The sequence below is a fragment of the Pithys albifrons genome, chromosome 6 (assembly GCF_047495875.1).
Source record: "Pithys albifrons albifrons isolate INPA30051 chromosome 6, PitAlb_v1, whole genome shotgun sequence".
NCBI lineage: Eukaryota > Metazoa > Chordata > Aves > Passeriformes > Thamnophilidae > Pithys > Pithys albifrons.
The window spans coordinates 52740901-52760519 of record NC_092463.1 but is presented as its reverse complement, the minus strand read 5'-3'; the positions used below and the strand labels follow the sequence as shown (position 1 = coordinate 52760519).

The 19619-nt window shown below is 41.2% G+C and overlaps 1 protein-coding gene across 1 annotated transcript; it reads left to right on the top strand.

Moving 5' to 3' along the window:
• The first annotated feature begins 232 nt into the window (after positions 1 to 232).
• LOC139673710 (calcitonin) lies at positions 233 to 3211 on the top strand. Its single transcript, XM_071559504.1, has 4 exons — positions 233 to 343; positions 1352 to 1447; positions 1764 to 1895; positions 2704 to 3211. Exons 2-4 carry the CDS (start codon positions 1362 to 1364, stop codon positions 2900 to 2902), a joined length of 417 nt encoding a protein of 138 aa, XP_071415605.1. The 5' UTR covers positions 233 to 343; positions 1352 to 1361; the 3' UTR covers positions 2903 to 3211.
• The last annotated feature ends 16408 nt before the right edge of the window (positions 3212 to 19619 follow it).

Below are 19619 nucleotides of genomic sequence, written 5' to 3'. Positions count from 1 at the left end.
GCGGGGGAGCGGCGGGAGCGGCCCCCCCGGCCGTCCCTCCGCAGTGCCCGGCGGCGCCGCGCCCGATTTTTGTGAATGGGACGCTCCGGCAGCGGGCCATGACGTCACCACCCAGCCGGGCGGCCGGGGCGGTGATTGGCTGGCGGGCCCGCGCGGGCGCCCACGCAGGCGGCGGCGGCGGCAGGTATAAAGGGAAGCCGGGGGCAGTGCGTGACACCGCGGAGCGGCAGCGACACCGACACCGCCAGTACTCTCTTCTTCTTCTTGTTCTCCTTCTTCTTCCTCCTCTTCTTTCTTCTCCTCCTCCACCTGCTTCTGTACTTCGCACCGCACCGCACAGCCGGTAAGCTCACTGCGCTGGGCGGGTCGCGGCAGCCCTGGTTCTCTCCCAGGGTGCGGGGCAGTGATACCTCTCCTCATGTGCCTGTGTACGCGAGGAAGCAGAGCCAAGGCAGGTGGGAGGCATACCGCGGTCTCTCGCTTCTTTTCATCGCGCCGACACGACGTGTGGTGTCTGTCTGGGGCAGGTGCTCCCCGCAAAGCTATGCTGCTGCTGGTCACGGCCAGGACGCCCCGGGGAGCCGCGGGGAAGGGGGGTGTCCTTTGAAAGGTGCCTTGTCGTTCCTGTGAGCCCCGTCGAGTATTGGAAGCTAGCAAAAATGAAGATGATGTGCTAGTTGTGATGTGCTTCTTTGAGTCCAATAGACTCCTGCTGTGAGAAAGAAAGGTGTATCTCAGAGGAGCAATTATAGATACTTTTTTACAGGTTTTGTTCTTATGATTGATTTTTAGCTTATCCTCTTTTCTAGGTTCAGGGTAGAAATACTTATCAAAATTTAACTACTTAATTCTTATAGTGTAATCTGAACTGTTGTATTAGTGTGCTGAGTGCCAAGAAGCAAGCGTCTTCCGGTAAAGTGCTAACAGGGACACTTCATTCTTAAAAATACTAAACTCTAAACATTTTCTTTTCCTTGTGGCTTGTATGCCATAACTGTCTGTTCATGTTGGACACACTGCCTATGTCACTGTCAGAGGAATTAGGGGAACGTCTTTTCTACCAGTTTAGGGGAAAGTGCATTAAATTGAACGCAAATAGCTGTACAAAACTGCAGGTCTGAAAAGCCACATTTTTCTGTCCTGTAGTAGTGCTAAGCTATCTTAAAATTTTGAGAAAACCAAAGCACAATAACAATAATCAAAATAAGAGGAAAGATGACACACACACACACAAAAATAGCTTTTAGTATTTGTGCTACTTGTAGCTAGGAAGCAATGACCTCTTTAATGGAACTTGCAGGATGGAGAGGGTTGGAAAATAGCCATTGCTTGATGTACCTCTTTGTTGTAGAGAGGAAATCATGGCTATGCTGAAGATTTCATCTTTCCTTGCTGTTTATGCCTTGGTTGTGTGCCAGATGGACAGCTTCCAGGCAGCCCCAGTCAGGTAAGAAGCTGGTCCTGTTGCTGAGTGCTATGTCTGAATGGTATGAAAACCCTTAATATTCTTTAGAGGTCTAGGAAGTAAACTGACTACAGTGAACGAGAAAGGTAGCTGCTTTTTATGCTGTATTTGACATTGTGGCTTTTTGATTACATATATAAAATGCCTAATGCTGCGCATGAGGATGGCTTGCATATTCACATCGGTGAAAGACACTGTCAATGACATGCAGTAAAACGCATATCAAATCCCTCTCCTGTATGTGGCTCTCTGCAGCACTCTGGGTTTTATTCACTCTGCTTTGCTTTCCTCTGCTTAGACCTGGCTTAGAGTCCCTAACGGATCGAGTGACGCTCAGTGACTATGAAGCTCGGAGGTTATTAAATGCACTGGTGAAAGAGTTCATACAGATGACAGCAGAAGAGCTGGAGCAAGCCTCTGAGGGGAACAGGTAAGGATTGCAGTCCTGGGCAGGAGAAAGGCAATGGGGGAATGTAAATGAAATTCAGCAAAAGCCATCCTAGAAGATGCTCTGCAGGTCAAGATTTTCTTGTTTCCTTGGGCTTATAGCTAACTGTGGTCAGCTAACTGGTAAAGGATGATACTGCAGAGCCATCCTAATATTGTTGTCAGGAGGATGTCTTGCATCTAGTTAACCTGCTTCTGTCTGTCTCTTATATCTGAAAGTGGAGGGCCATTTGATCTTGAATGAATGGGTTGTGTTAAATTATGGCAGCAAAAGGTATGTCTTCTAGTGGGAGTGTTAGGGGTGATTCAGTCACTCTTGGATTCTCTGTCGTGAAAGTGCATGCTGTTGTGAGGCATGGAAAGTCACTGGCAGAGAGGATGTGTTCCTCCTAATGCACGCAGCATCACTCTCCCTTAGACTAAAGGCATGCAAGAGCATTTGCATTATCCTAACAGGATTTGCATTGCAATGCATGGTGATGTATGAGAGACTGAACAGCATGCTGGAATATGTGGAAAGTTAAGCTTCCCGACCTCTGATTATGAGCATCCAAAAGGCTAATGAACTCGCTTGTCAACAAAGTTAAATTCATTGAAAAATTACGTTTTCCTTCTGACTGCTTTTGTATGAACTTGCCTTGCATGGAATGTGATGCAGAGGGTTTGGATTTATTTTGAATTAATTTTTAAGTTATCTAACTTGATCTTTTTCTAGGGAAGAAATGCATGAACATGCATGTTTGTGGTTACTCTTCCTTTGGGCATGTTTTTATTTTTTTTCCCCCCTGCAGCCTGGATAGACCCATTTCCAAACGCTGTGCCAGTCTGAGTACTTGTGTGCTGGGCAAACTGTCTCAAGAACTGCACAAATTGCAAACTTACCCTCGCACTGACGTCGGGGCTGGAACTCCTGGCAAGAAAAGAAATGTGCTGAGTGACCTGGAACATGAACACTATGCAAACTATGGGGATCCCCTAGGAAACAACTAGACATACTTATTTCTCCCCCTCTCCCTTTTTTAACTTGATGCATGTGGATCTAACTTTGATTGCTAACTTTGTTATGTTCTTTTGATTCTGTTTTCGACAGAGAATGTTTGAGGTGGACCTAATGTTAGGAAGACAGAGAACATAACATGCATACCAAGCTAGGGGAAAAAATAAATAAAAATGATCAGCACTGCCTTGACATTTCCAATGAGTTTCTTAGCCACTGATTAAAAAAAATCTAGACAAAGCTCTTAATTTCTGGCTGCTAAATGTACAAGTAGATTCTTTCTTTTGTGCTTGCCTATGCACTTGTTCAATAAACCTATTTTTCTATAAGGATTAGATCTGCTTGGTTTAATAACTTATTTTAGAATGTGAGATTTCTGGATAAGGCTAGGAAAATTTTACAACTTGTCTTTGTGTTCAAGAGAGGCAATGCTAGTAATTTCTAGAAAAACTGAATGAGAACTTAGAAGTTAAAGTTATACATATACATTGATATGTAGTGCTGTATTTGGGCATGCATGTAGTCCTGTTGGTAAGGATCCTAAGAAGCAAAGAAATCAGGAAAGGCTCATACATATTAAACAAACTAGAAATGTAAACCTGTTTAAAACGGTACTGAACATGTCCAGGTAAGAATTTTGTGTTCTTTTCCTTTTTTCTTCTTACTTTACAACAGATCTTTTCACTAGCATATTTAAAACTTGTGTATCTTCAAAATATTTGTATTAATTTATGATTCACTACATTATATTGTCATGAATTAAGAGACAAAACCAGATTTCTTTATAGTTCCCTTGCATTACTGCATCTATCTGTCTTGTAATTAAAAAAATTGGCATTGGTGTTATGGTCTTCATTGTTAACATTAATAAACTATCTTGCAATGCTTATCTGCCAAAAAATTCCTCCTACTGCAAGAAAAAGTATTTGCTTTAATAGACAGTTCTTCGAGCAAGGACTGTGTGAATCTGTATGCTTTGAAGTTCCCATCTAGCAAAACTGTTAGCTGTAGGCTGAACTCTGAGCGTGTAACTAATACTGTTCAAGTCTGTGAACTACTTCCTTGGTGAAGTGCTGTAGTAGATAAAGGTCGAATTTCAGGAGAGAGAGGGTTCCCCCATTCCCATTAAGTAGCTGGAAGCAGTATGTCTGTTTAGTTCAGCCTCTGAAAGCAACTGGTCAGCTGCTGTGCAGGTACAGCCCTTTCAGAGTCCCTGACAAAGCTCACACAGTCATCAGTAATGCTGGAATTCCAGGTGTTTTCTGGAGCATAGGTGTTAAATTGAGAAGTGAAAGATCAGTACCTGCTGCTGCCCTTCAGCAGCACCACAACAAAAATGCAGATGTGAGCTTTTTGGATGAAGCAGGAGCTGGTGAAATACTCTAGACCTGGAACTCCTTGGCATGTCTCTGTGGTGATGGCTGTCTGAAGGCAGGCAATAGCTCAGGTGTTGCTGAAAATCTGGTCTGGCTTAGTCTTCAGTCCAGTTGCTCAGGAAAGGCAAGGCTCGTCCACCTTTTGTAAAGTGAGTCTGAAATTTAGTAAAGATGCATCTTTTTATCACTTGTGAGCTGTGCACACAGAAGGTGCAAATGCCTGCTGCACAGCAAGCCTGCTTTTTCTGCTTTAGAAGAAAATATCATAGCCATAGCATCCCTTACTGATGTTTCATTGCATGCAGAGTGTGTGCTGTGGGAACTAACTCTTCCTTTTCCTTCTGAAAAGCAGTGTCACAGCACAGAAGAGGGCGTGCAACACAGCGACCTGTGTGACCCACCGCCTGGCAGACTTCCTGAGCAGGTCAGGGGGAGTGGGCAAGAACAACTTCGTACCAACCAACGTGGGATCCAAGGCCTTTGGCAGGCGAAGAAGAAGTGTTCCGATATAAAAAGCTGTATGATAATATGAACATGGTAAATACTTTGCAATAATCAGAATCTCACAGTACAGGCAACCTGTGGCATTACTAAAATTTTAATTTTGCTGCCTGAAGAACAGATCTACAGTGGTAACCTCTGAGAAAGTAGGGCAAGTAACAGTATAAAAAGATGTTAAAAATAGAACAAAGACATGTTTAAGCTGTGAAAAAGAGCTTTTGTAGATGTTCTGCTTGGATAACTTGTTTCACAGCACATTAAACACAACAATTTGGTGGGAATTATTTGCTTATTTTACCAGTATCATTTCATTATCAACATATCAGTAACACTGGTTTTCTTTCTTTCAGATTGCAATGAGACTGAAAACAACTTTAATTTCTAATGGAATCAACTCTTCTCCATAAATTAAGACAACCAAAAAGAAGATTAATTTTTCATCCTAATATTGAAAATGTTTTATTTAATACAAATGAAAACAATTCTGTTATGTATAGTACAAGAGGATCTAGTTATTAAAGTTAAATTATTGTATATTCTTTTTATATGCAACTATTTCAAATAAAATGTGACGGCATCTATTATTTATTTATCTTCCAGCTTATGTGATCCATGCTACTTATTCTGGTCCTACTGCCAAATCTCGGGGATTATACTAAACTGCTGCCTGGCAAGGCATATGTGTATTATACAGTGTGCTGTGCCTTGATGTAAAACAACTAACCTGATTGTACAGTATGTTTAAAAGAAAATCACTTCAATATTGTATTATTTGTGAATTTACACAAAATTAAAAAAGGTATTTTAGATACACTTGGATTGAGAAACTGATTTTTCATTTGGGCACACTTATGGAAACATTTGGCACCAAGCCAACATCATTGCAGATCAGCTAGCCCATTGATCTGCTCCAGTATTATTAACTATAAATACTAGAATCTGAGTCAAAAGTTCAGAAGAGAAAGTATAGCTACGTTTTATATATATTAAAAAAAAACAAAACCAAAAGACACCACTTAGTGAGTCTTCTGCTAGAAAAATAAAAATAAGCCACAGTTACATTCAGTAAAAGCATAGAGACAAAATTTCATCACGTGTAGTTTAGGACTAAATATTTTTATAAAGAATGTAGCTCAGATGTAATGGCCTAACATTCTCTGTAGACTTTTGTGTAAGTTCATAAAATGAATTAGAAAGGAAGAGAAAAAGAAGCTAGGAAATGTACATTTCTTTGAAGCAATCCTGAGACAGAGTCTATTTAGGGATCAGGGATAAATAATTAGAATGAGAGGAGAAGAGGGTAGCTGGAAGCATTCCATGGACTTCTAAGCAGTGCTGCCAAATTCCTTCTTAAAACTGCTGCTGTTTCACTTTAGCAGCTGAGCCAGATATTTGTTTAGATTTGTTTCATGCTTTACAGCCTGACCCTAAAATCTGCTGCATCAGTTCAAATGAATGCCAGAATGGGGAAGGGACCACACTGGGTCATCTGGTCCAGCCTCCCTGCTTGAGCAGGGTCATCCAAGAGCACAATGCACAGGATTGCATGTGGTTCTTGACTATCTCCAGCAAGGGAGACTTCACTTTGCTGTGCAAAGTAGAGGTGAAGGCTCTCACAATATCTCTGTCTGTCTCTGCTGCAGGTGTAATAGCAAAAGAGAAGCCTGGTCAGCCCGATGTAGACACAGTCAGTAAGAGCTCCCAGTGATGACGCTTCTATACTGTTCTCATTCATGGCTATGGTTTTACTCCCTGGGGAATGCTTCAGCCCTGGTAAGTCAGTGTGCAAAGTAGATCTTGCAGGATATATAAACCAATTTAGAGGGAAAAGTTTCAGAGCCTAAATGGGCAAAGAAAGGATGTTCAGGCTTGGCTTTCAAATTTGTTGTCCAGAGGGAGTCTAGTACTCTTTTCCCCCTGTTTTCCTCTGAGATATCTGAGTTTGGCCATAACTGGGTGTCTTATACCCACATGGTGAACCTTTATATGGTCTCTGTGCAAGGATCTGGTTAGGTTAGACCAAACTGCCAGTTTTGGAGCCTGTAAGCATCTTCCCCATTTTTCTTTAGGCCAAGTGGAGGTCTTATTCTGGGGTCACCTGGCTACCCCAGCAACTCCTTCCCTTGCCCCTGCAGATCCTCTGAGCACATGTGATAGTGTGTCTCTTCTGTTCCCTACTACAGCACTTAACAGCTTAATCTTCTTCAAGATAAAATACTAAGCAGAATTATACATGTAATTTAGTGACTCATATTCAATAAGGACCCAGGCAATGTTCCTAGACCCCTTCTGGCTTTGAAGTCAAAATGGTCAGGCCATTTATTTTTTCCATTTACAGACATTCTCTGCTGAGAGACACCTGAGTCTGCTTCCTGTAAATTGAATGACAGTTGTAGTGTCCATCTAGTCTGAAAACTATTAGTCCTTTTCAGTTTAACAAAGTTATGCAATTTTTCTGTCAGACAAATGGATTTTCTTAGACTAATGTTGCATACCGTAACACAAACCTAACATGTAAAATGCTCTAGTAACCTTTGTGCTGTTTTTTACATTGTCCTGGTTGTAGGAAAGTTGGATGAAACTTTTGATATGCATGTTTTGTTTTCATTGTTGTTTTCTTTTTCCTTAGGAAGAAATAGCTACTACTTTCCTATCTTGAGACCTCTTCCTGTTGTATTTTTTGTCTCTTTTCTCATTAGAATCTCTGTCTGCACAGCAATTCAATATATTCATCTATACATATCCCTGTAAAGGATAGAGGGCCAAACCACTATGGAAGCAAGGGCAAATATGGAAAAAATTGAGTGCCTTTACATCCTTTTCCATGATGTGAAGGGATAGAAACCTTTAACCACAAAACTGAGTTGCTCAGTTGCTCTTTTCAGAAGAAGCAGATTGTTAGTGAAAAAAGAAAAAAACAGAGATCTAAAAACTAATTTTTTAAAAATATATATTTTAAGGCAGTAAACGTGGTAGAAGGAATTGCAAAGCTGCTAAAAGGTTGTCAATAGCTTTAACTGACTGTGAAGAGGTGGAAGAAATTGTTTCCATTTTTAAAAAGTACTGTTCTGGCTAATATTACCCAAACTTATCAGCTCTTAAATAAACCCCAAAATTCTACCCCAGGAGAAAATTTGTTTTGGAATTAGCATTTAAGAAGGGAAAATACAGTTTCTAATGTACTTAACTTTCCATTTTAATTACATTGCCATTCTAAACATGCTTAAAGCTGGTGAAAAAGTTGGTGCTGTATGTGTGAGTGGCATCAAACTCAAGTTACTTAGTATTCAGTCAGTGAAGACACTACAGATCAGTCATGCATGAGTGTTTGCATTCATGTTTATGAGGCAGTATCATCTTGACTAGCGTTTAGTTCTGATGTCTTCAAATGTTTGTCTGGGTGTTTTCTTTAACCATTAGTGGGTTTTGGTTCTTTTTTTTTTATCTGTGTGCAAATAAATGTTTTGAGAGAGTACCCTGCAAGTAAAGGCAAAAGGGGAAGAAATTTCCAAGAAAGAAATACCTGAGGATAATTTATTTTGAACTGTTTTCATGTAACTATAGAGTTTTGGGGCTTTAGTTTGCAGATTGTTTTCTAGTGGTTTGTTTTTCCAGTAAAAATATGGATAAATGCACCATGTGGGCCCAGGAAAGGTTATGAATTTTGCCCAGACCTCTGCTCTGTGCAGAGAAGTAAAAAAGCACTATCTTGTGGCCATAGACTAAGCACAGTGAGAGCTGGGCATCCAGGAATCCCTCAGATGCCTTTGCCTTGCCAGTGGGTGCAACTTCCAGCTGGACATGAGCAAGGGCAGCCACTTGGGCTGATGACACCAGCAAACTCCCCTGCTCGCCTGATGTTGTTGGACCCACTGCACAGGGCTGCAGCACCACAGGGGCTGTCAGGCAGCCGTGGGCCAGCTGGTGGTGTGCCAGGTGATGGGTAACAGAAGCTAACACCAACACATCCCCATGGACCTTTGCAGCTGCCAAAACAAAGATGCAGGAGCTGTTGGGCTGTGTGCTTTTTGTCAAGGGATAGGTGATCTCCTGCTCCTGCATCTGATTGAGTTTTTGTTTCAGGATCATTCACCAGGACATTGCTGCATATATTGATAGAGCATCATTTTAAAATAACCCAAGTGACCTTTCACTGTGTCTCTCTCCAGATATTTAGATAATTTTTTTCCTCCTTCTGTTAGTAAAATTTAATTCATCTTCCTGAAAGCTTCCATTATCTGCAGTGTGAGAAAGGAGCAGAGCTAATGCTATTGCTTCTGACACTGCATACTGCCAAAAGCAACTTACAGCAGGCAGTAGTAAATTTTGGTATTGGTTATCTAATCCAGCATTGTCATGTCTAATTAGCAGATTGAACATCTCTACAAGGTGAATAGTTTAAAACATGCTAGAGAATCTGGGTCTCTGCATTTTCTAGGCTGAACTGTCTCACAACAGGTGAATGCTTGTTAGAGATAAACTGGTCTTTTCAAGCCTGGCTTCACCCGTGTTGAGTGCTGGCAGCTTGGTTCTCAGCTGGACATGCTCACTGATCCAACAGTCAGCTGAACACTGCTCTGGCAGCTACGAAGGGTCTGCACAGTGCGCACATTTGCTGCCTCTACTGTTCTACAAGGCACCCCATCCTTCCCCTGTTCTGTACAGAATTGTCGTCTACCTATACCTTCTAAAATTTTTCTTTACTTCAAAATAAGTCCAAGGAGTATACTACCTTTTTTTCTGCAGAAAGGAAATAACTTCCACTTCCAAATTATGCCAAACATTGCAATACTTTCTTTATGAGATTTCTTACAACTATGAGATTTTCCACTCGATGGAGTAATCGGAATCATTGCAACATTTCTCTTTTGTTTTTATTCTTGGCTTTATCACAATTCTTATTTGCACCAATTGCTCTTTTGGCTGGGGCTGAGCAGGGATCCCAGCTAAATTATAAGTGTTACCTCCACGAAAGCAAATATTGCCCTTAAAATTCTGAATGTGTACTTCTGGGCAGGCTTTTTTACACCCTGTAATGTGTGAGAAAATACTCCCACTTGGATTACACTCATATTGGCTGTCCACAAATGAAAATTTCACTCTTGCTGATTTGGCTATTTACTTCTGTTTTGTCACATTTCTTCTCCTTTTCAATGGTTTGTCATAGCAGCATCTTGTCACATCAGCACGAGGCAATTTGACATTGCATGATCTGTTCAGTGTCCATGAATTACAACAGATATCCATTTGACTTTCCAACTGCTCTTTGAGAGCCTTTGAGCCATTCTTCTCAGAGGAGCCTGCATGGCAAGGAGTGTGGTTGTCTGCAGTTGACAGTCATGTTTGGTAGACACACAGGTAAAACAGTCTTGAGTAACCCCAACCAAGGTTGTCTTGCATAACTGCCACTAAGATTGACAGCAAACATGAGCATTTGAGATGCCTGCAGCTATTCTAGGACAGGACATTGCCTTGGGATGAAGCAAAGGAGAGGAAGCTATATGGCTTTAAACACTGAACAATTTGTGTAATTGTAAAGTGTGGATGCAGAAGCAGCATTGTTTGGGGCCTGCCTACCAGACACCTCAGATGTTTCCCTGAGAGGCCACCTGTTAGAGCACAGAAGGTGGAGAGAACATCCAGATTAGTGTTTTCAGTATGTTATCTTGTTTTTCTTAACATAGTGTTTTGTCTTTTTCAGCACCAGCCAAGTGCTACTGGTGGTGTGTGAAAGTCTGCCCTGCCAGTTGGCTCAGGAAGACTCAGGATGTTCCTTCTTCTAGGGGCTGGTGGGTTGGTTTAGGGCAAGTTGCTCTAGGGCTGGCAGTGCCCTAGCCCCTTCACAGGGCACAAAGAGGGATTGATAACTTCTGTTTCTTCAGGCCAGAGCCCCAGCCTTGCCCAGTGGCTGAGGTGATTCTCTTGGACCGCCAGGAGAGAGGCATTAAAAAAGCTTCTTCCTACTGCATGACCTGCCCATCTCATGACATGACAAAACTATCGTAGCTTGAGAAGAAATGTAGCTCTGTGCTGCTGTGCTGCTTCTCACCAACACCTGTCCTCCAAAAGCAGCTGTGACACAGAGCACTTGGCATGCTGGAGGGTGCTTCCTCCTCCTCTGCCAGGCCTGATGGAGACAGCCCATGGACCCCAGCTGTGACCATTCTGGTAGGTTCCACTGACCTATATTGTTGCACAGCCAGCTGTCTTCCTGTATAGCTTTACTGCAAGTCAGAAGTCATAATCATAAGGAAAAATTTTCTTTTTCTGTTTAGAAAGCCAGAGGTTTTGCATACTTTTTTTGCTTCCTTTTTTTTTTTTTTTTTTTTTTTTTTGCTTCCTCAGTCCATTTCTGCAGGTATTGAGTTTATGTGACAAGGTTTGGTAGCAGGGTGGCTTCTGTGAGAAGCCACTAGAAGCTTCCACTATGTCTGATGAAGGCAATGCTAGCTGGCTCCAAGATGGACACAAGGCTGGGCACATCAGTGATGGTAATAACACCTCTGTGATAGCATGTACAAGAAGAGGAAAAAGCTACTTCATGGCAGCCAGCTGCAGCTAGAGAAGAAAGGAGTGAAAATATGTGAGAGGAACAGCCCCCCAGACACTGAGGTCAGTGAAGGAGAAGGGAAGGAGGTTCTCCAGGCACCAGAGCAGAGATTCCCCTGCAGCCTGTGGTGCTGACCATGGTGAGGCAGCTGTCCCCCTGCATCCCGTGGAGGACCTCATGCCAGAGCATGGGGTGGATACCCAAAGGAAAGCCCAGGCTGGAGCAGGCTCTTGGCAGGACCTATGGCCCCATAGAAAAAGGAGCCCATGCTGGAGCAGGTTTGCTGGCAGGACTTGTGACCCTGTGAGGAAACCATGCTGGAGCAACTTGTTTCTAAAGGATGCACCCTGTGGAAGGGATGCACACTGGAGCAGTTTGTGAAGAAATGCAGCTGTGAGAAAGACTCATGTTGGAGAAATTTGTGGAGGACTGTGTCCCATGGGAGGGACTCCACTCCAGAGCAGAAGAAGACTTTGAGGAATCCTCTCCCTGTAGAGGAACAGCATCAGAAAGAGCATGGGATGAACTGACCACAGCCCCAATTTTTCATCCTTCTGCACTGCTGGTGGGGAATGAGGTAGAGAAATTGGGAGAAAGGTTAAGCCCAGGTAGAAAAGAGGTGTAGGGGAAGGTCTTTTTAAGATTTGTTTTTACTTCTTGTTTTCTTACTCTGATTTGATAGATAACAGATTAAACTAATTTTCTTAAGTTGAGTTGTCTTTGCTCATATCAGTAACTCCTGAGTGATCTCCCTCCATCCTTATCTCATCCCATGAGCCTTTCATTATATTTTCCTTCCTATGTTCAGTTGAGGATGGAGAGGGACAGAGAGGCTTTGCTGGGCACTGTCCAGGGTCAGCCCACCACACTAAAGGAGCATCCTCATATGGCTGTTTGGGGTCTTTATAGTTTCTTTGTAGCTTTGCAAACACTTTGAAAGTACAAATCTGTTATGTCTGACATTAATTTGCCCATTATTTTGTTGACATGTTTGAAAGGGTGTTACAGGTCTTCACTGTCTTTTGCTGTGGAGGGAGCCAATTGTTCGAGTTAGCATATGTTCCTAAAAAGGTTGCATGGATAGTTTATAATTCCATTTGTAGCTCATGATATATAATCATATTTTTATATGGAACAACATCATAACTACTATTAGTGGGTAGCTATGGCCCATTATTGCAAATGAATCCCAAGCAAGTGGATCAGGCAAAGGATGACAACCCTTCCAGTGTGGTGGCTTCCATGTGGGCAGAAAAATTTTGTCTATAAAAAAGGCTTATTAGCTTAGAGGTGTTTTTTAACTTGTCAGTCTTCCTAGACAGACTGAAGAAGACAATATTGTCAGGGATGCTTTTAGTGTGTGTACATTTTCCAAGCAAGGATTTTACTCTTAGTTAATGCAGTCCTATCCTCATAGGCTGGAAAAGTCTTTTTTATCATTTTATGATTAAAGATACTATCTAAGAGTTAAATTAGTTATGAAAATTGATATTGATTTGTTCTCTTATTATAATGGAAGCAGAGAATTAAATAGAAAAAGGAAATAGATCTGACCTTTAAATGCTGGAATTGCAGAGTTTCAATGAAAACTGCCTTAGTTTTCATTTAAAAGACTTACAGACAAACAGATGAGAGATCAAGCCATTTGAAACACTTGATGTATATTGACAATGAAATCAAAGATTTTTTTCACAAATTTTATGCATTGGCTATTACTAGTTTAAGCTTATTCCTGGTAAGGTCACACATTTCAGTGTACAGACGATTTTGTTTGCATTATGTGAAGCTGCCTTTTGATTTCCTTTTCAAACTTAGGTTTTCAGAAGAGACAAAATGTCTTTATTGTACTTTTTTTCTATTAAACAGTAGCAAAGTATGTGTTAGCTTGCTTCTCATGTGTCCAAACACTGGTTTTATAACTGTGTATTTTAAAACCAGATGCACTTATTATTTAACTTACTGAAATGCCATTGTGACTGAAGTTTTCAATAGGATTAGTGTCTCTATTCTGTTATTCCAGTGACTTTCTGAAAGGTGATGGAATACCACTGTATAGCAACAGCATCTGCAGCTGCAACAATGGCAACTAAAAACCTTAGCCCTGTGTCTTGTCTCTTGGCAGCACAGGTTGCCAAATTCTTCACCTCACAGAAAGAACAGCCCAGGTATCCCCAGGGTTCATAAGACCTTTCTCTCACTGCAATCATCAATATTTCTCCTCAACAAAAGTTTTATGTCTTATTGTGTATTCCTTGGAACATTTGCAGAAGCTGCGCTTTAGCGTCTGCCACTGGTGCCACTCTAAGGATGTGGCAGGTAGGATTTGAGGTAAAGCCACTACTCTTATAAAAGCTTATAATTTGGCATGTGAAATATACTTCTATTTCAGGTGCTTTTGATGATATCATAGAATCATAGAATGGTTTGGGTTGGAAGGGGACCTTGAAGGCCATCTAGTTCCAAACCCTGCATGGGCAGGGACACCTTCAACTAGACCAGGTTGCTCAGAGCCCCATCTAACCTGGCTTTGAACACTTTCACAGATGGGGTATCCACAGCTTCTCTGGACAACCTTATTCCAGTGACTCACCACCCTCACAGTAAAGAATTTTTTTCTAATATCTGTTATAAACCTACTCTTTCAATTTGAACCCACTCTTCCTTGTTATGCTCTTGTAAATAGCCTTACACCATCTTTCCCTTAAGTTCCCTTCAGGTACTGCAAGGCTTCTCTAAAGTCTCCCCAGAGCCTTCTCTTCTCCAGACTGAAAAATCCCAATTTCTTCAGCCTTTCCTCACGGGAGAGGTGCTCCATCCCTCTGATCAACTTGGTGGCCCTCCTCTGGACTTGCTCTAACAGGTCATAATTAAAGTTAACTTGGTTGTTTCTCACATCCAGCCAGCTTTAAGCTGATCATGCTCCATCAGCCTCCTAAACTGTGCAAGAAAACTTCTTTCTCCATCAGCCTGTGGAGTATCTAGCTATGGACACCAGGATTAAATTTTAATATGAGCCTATTCACTTCCCTAGCCAGGTTTTGCTAACTTATTAGAAATACAACCTACAACCTGATGGGTTTCAAAAAGCACAGGCTTTAGTGTACTGATTAGAAAAGCCTATGATTTGTATATTTTTGCTGTAAACCATATAGTGACCTAAGATTCATTTGTCACGACCAAGCGAGCTTGGACGGAGACAGTGAAGTCCTCAGGACTAGAACCTACAGCTCCCGGTATTCCCAGGAGGTCTCCCATCCAAATACTAACTGGGGCTGACCCTGCTGAGCTTCCCAGATCTGATGGGATCAGATGTCAGGGTGGCATTTAACTGCCTGGTGAATGCATAGAAATGAAAAGTATATAAACTTTCTAAAGTTAAGGGAGTGATTGGTAAATACATCTTCTAGAAGCTAGAGGGCACAGGAGCCACAGAAAGTCTCTGGTATAACTCAGTTATCAAGAGGTGTGAGTGAGTCAGAGTAACTTTTGGATCTTTTCACATAAAACGGCCCTTGCTACTCAAGCTCAAACCAATTTTGTTCTCTTTCTGAAAAGAAGTTATTGAAAATCGGAAATGTCTTTCTGGATTTTTATGAGTTTTTTAGATGGTCTAAAGGAAAATCAATTATTTGTATTGCTGTTCATCTAAATGAAGGTGTTAAATATGCTTTCCATTTTTAATCCAGATTAGTTCAGTAATGAGTTTGTATTCTGCAGGAACTCCTATCATTAACCATTAATACAGAACTACTGATAACTCTTTTAATGGATAAGATCAAAGGTAAGTTCATGGGCACAGGAGCATTGCTGTTCAGCATAATAACAACAGACTTCAGATTTTCACTTGTGTAGCTGGTCTGGTCGAAGTATTTGATAACTTTTTTTCACCCCTATGCAATATTTCTGAGATAATGAAGTCCTGTTGTGTCTTATGTTAAAAGCCGTGTGTCTACTCATGTAATACCTGCGTGAGACAAACACTGGCAGACCTTTTGTGGGATACACCAATCCTTATTTTGTTTGCATTTTGAGAATAAACTTCACAGAGCTTACCCTAAACATGTAAGAAGAAAAGAGCATCCTGACCTGCTCTTTGGAAGACCTACCCAAATTCTGGTCTGTTTTGTTTTTAATTGAAAGTAAGTCAGTGAGAGAAAAAAACTTTGCCACAGTCTGTAAAGGAGACAAGATGTATGGATTAGTTTATGCTGAGTTTCTCAGGTTAGTTGACTTTCTCTCTTAAACAGAAAATCAACGGTACTGTGTGTTTGTAGGATTCCAGCATCACAGAAAAGATTCCCTCCAGCCTTTGTGAGTTGCTGTGTTTTTCACAGGTTTTATGCCTAAAGCCAGATGGGTGCTGAAACATGGGATGATATTGCAGTAAACAAAACAGGACTGGTGGAGTAATGAAGCTCCACTGAATTATTTATTGGGTCCTGAATGATGCAGAGAGAGCTATAGTAACAGCTCTGAAGATGAGAGCAGTGCCAGGCTGAGCCCTGCCAGTGCTGTACACATGACCTGTTTTCCCAGGTAGGCATCCACAAAAATGAATGTCTTGTAAAAATGAGCTGGAACAACTGTGTTTGGTAGCTGTCCAAGAAAAAGAATAAGAATTCATCTAAGAATAATCAATCTAATTCCGAAAGGAGCCTAGTTAAGTGCATGCTCCAGTGCAATGGGCATAAAATTAAAAGCATGTTCAAGTACTTTGCTGCAAAGCAATGGACTTTCACACATCTTTAAAGACAAAGACATCTTCAAGCGTGTTGGCTGAAATCTGATGATGGCTCATAGAAATACCACAGATAGCTACAAGAACACAGACTACGTCAACACAGAGTGGGTTGGAAAAACTAGTGTGTACCAATAACACAATTTTAGCCTATGAAGCATTTTCTCAGCTGACTTTTGAAAGCTGAGCAACAGTATAGCTTCATTGAAAAGGTAGATCTCTTGAGATATGGTACTCCCACTGCTGTCATGGCTTACTAATGATCAGTGATGTGTTAATGTACCAAGTGGGCAAGTTAAAAGTGGGCGTCCAGCACAGGCCGAGAAGCTGCAATGGAGAGACTTGTCATGGTGAGGCCAACTGTGTCTATAAAATGAACCGGCCTTTCAAAGTACAAAGTTTTTTGAGGTTTATTTTTGGATGATTCTGTGAAGAAGTTTCTGCTGACACCTGCCAGTAGTAGTGGTGAGTAAAGCATTGTCTCACTCTAAAACTCTGGAGTAAAGATCACATTGGGGGTGGGGGAAAGGTAGCAACCCCTCAGTAGAATTAATTTGGAATCAAATCCTCCCATCTTTCCAAAAGAAAGTTAGTTCTTCAAAATGCCATTACGAACTTTGGTGGAAGGATTAAAAAGTTCAAAATTAACATGTGATAGTCTGATTGATGGTATCCACTCATGGCAGAGAATCACTAGCAAGGAGAATCATGCTGTCACTTCAGATTTGTGCTGGACTTAAATGTGGTAGTGAGGATAGGTGCTCTAAAGAACATCTAAGAGCAAAATAGTGGGTGATACCACAGGGTTTGAGAAATGTGCAGTGTCATGAGGTCTGACTTACAAAATACTGTTCATTGGGTGCCATTTGTGCTGTCTACTCAGTGAAGCAGAACATTGTAGGAAAAAAAAAAGAGGATAAGCACAGAAGTCAGGGCATCATTTTGAACTGGGCAATAACAAGTCAGGAGAAAACATACTCAAACTTTCCTGTATGTAACTTTGTATCTTACATAATGTCTTTTTAACACTGTATTAATATAAAATCCAAGTACATAGTAATATGCAGATTAGTTTAACTCAGCTGATACTTCATTTTAGATGTCTGGCTTTCTTCTGATTGTGGTCACCTCTAAGAGCTGTCATACTACTTGAAATTACTTGAGAACAAGGTACAGATGTTCCTTCCTTGTAATCCTAGAGTAAAATTTAGGAAATGAATCTGATTCTTTGTCACAAGAAGCCAAATGTTATCTGTTTTGCTACTGGATATCAAAGCATATGGCTATTGGAAAATGTGACTCTGCTTAAAGGCATTTTTTTCCTCATAGTAATTTGTGGGAGACTGAGACATGGTTAGTCCTAACAGTGCAGGGTTTAATTTAATATAATATTATCAACTTTATGCAGTAGAAGACTGCTGTCTTTGCATTTCCTACAGCAGATGTGCATAGCACCTTTGCTAGCTCCATTTGGTGAGACCATGTTGCTAGGCAGAGGCATGGAAAAGTCCTACTCTTGTTTCCCTGAAATTATACACATTTATGTGCTGCCGCTGTCATAGGCTTCCTGCTTCCTGCCTGGGGACTAGAGCTATCTACAGTACTGGGTTCGGTATTTTTTTCTCTGAGCATGACTTTTAAGAGATCATAATCTATAGGGAGAAGGGAGAGCAATGGGAAACTTTATTCTAAAAAGTTATGCACTCTTGACTTTTGCACAATGGACTTGCAATTTTTGACTTGATTTTTTGTGAATCTTTGTCTCTAGGGTTGAAATAAGATGATGTTCAGTTACTGCTTCTTTGAACTTCTGACACTCTCACTGGCTGTTTTCTGTATGTTATTCCCTATACAGTCCAGATGTTTCTGCACATGAGCCGCCCAGCCATTCAGCTTGTTTTTCTTGGATGGCAAAGCCTTGATTTTGTCTTGTGATAGAAGACAACATTAGAATGTGGAGACTACCCATTTTCTGTGGAAGGGCTCCAGTGGTTTTGACATTTTTGCATGATTGGGTGTGGTAAACACAGTTATGTTGAACTGCTGCTTTAAAACTGACCTTGGAAGGGGTTGTGTGATTTCTGTAGTGTTTCTCTGGCCTGTTTTGGGTGCCCTATTAGGTGTTCCTGAGATACTGTAAATTGAGCTTGTGGAAATGCCACATGAGTGGCCCTTGGGGTCACTGCGACTCCTCTCAGCCTGTGTTTGACTGATGCTGCCTGCAGCCTGTGCTCCCAAGGGACCTTGATGTTTTAAGCCAAAGTTCAGATCTGTTCCTCCCTTGAAAAATATGTTGATTAGCAGTATTTCTATAAAAATATCATGTTAAAAACTGGATGATCACTCCTCAGGTCAGATTTCTAAACTAGCTCTGCACCAAGCAGGTCTCCCTAGGATGACAGAGCCCAGCTGAGCATTGCGTCCATAACAAGACAGAATGGGAAGATTTTTCAGAGAAGCTGACTTTGGGATATCTTTGCAAAACCCTTATTAAACTCCTTGTTTTGGGCCACAGTGCTTGTATGGGAAGAATGTGTGGAAAAGCAGCCTTCTCCACAGAGCTGTTGGTGTAGGTCAGGCTGTCTGAGAAATGAAAAACTGGGTTTCCTCTAACTTTCTCTGTTGCTTGTATAACACTAGGTTGCTGGAATAAATCCATGAGGGATGCAGAAAAGGAGAAAGGAAGCTCATGTTTTCTAGTCAGAAGATTAAGAAAAAGCTTGAGTGCAGGGACTTTGGGTGTGTCTTGCTGTAGCCACTACCCAATTACTGTGGGGGGCAAGACAGAGCAAAGGCTAAGCAGGGGCTGAGAATGCACATAAGTGGGACTATATAAAAAGTAAAATAGATAAACTGGGAAGGGCTAAAATTCAAACTTTTAATTCAAAGAGGGAAGATAAATCTGCTTCTTCCCTTTCAATTTTTTGTGAGGCCAATTCTGACTATAAGTTGCATGAAGAAATGTGCCCTAATCTTAACAGAATTTGAGAGGGTATTTAATCTTTGTTGGATTGTTGTGGTTTAACCTGACAGGTAAATAAACACCATAGAGCCATTTGGGCCCTCTCCTCCTGCTACCGGTCATATGGGGGAAAGAATTGGGAAAAATGAGTAAAATTCATGGTCTGAGATAAAGACAGTTCAATAGGAGAGAAATTAAAGAGAAAATAGCAATATTAATAATAGTGATAAAAGAATTAGGATACACAAAAGTAGTGATGCTTAGTGCAGTTGTTTACTGGCCACGAACTAATGCTCTGCCAGTTCCTGTGCAGCAGCCGTTGGCCAACTTTCCCTCAGTTTATATACTGACCATATTTCACATGTTATGGAATATCCTTGTGCCCCCCAGATTCTATGCTGGTGTGGTGGGATGAGAAGCTCAAAAGATCCAGTCTTATATAAATACCACTTAGCAACAACTAAAACATCCATGTTTTACCAACATTATTCTCATTCTAAATCCAAAACACGCACTGTACCAGCTACTAGGAAGAAAATTAACTCTATTCCAGCTGAAACCAGTACATAGATGAAATAAAGAA

What these genes read in the sequence shown, in the direction of transcription:
- LOC139673710 (XM_071559504.1), top strand. Translation starts at nt 1,362, where the DNA reads ATGGCTATGCTGAAGATTTCATCTTTCCTTGCTGTTTATGCCTTGGTT. An exon ending in TTCCAGGCAGCCCCAGTCAG is followed by an intron (nt 1,448 to 1,763) that starts GTAAGAAGCTGG and finishes TCCTCTGCTTAG; the next exon opens with ACCTGGCTTAGAGTCCCTAA. An exon ending in CAAGCCTCTGAGGGGAACAG is followed by an intron (nt 1,896 to 2,703) that starts GTAAGGATTGCA and finishes TCCCCCCTGCAG; the next exon opens with CCTGGATAGACCCATTTCCA.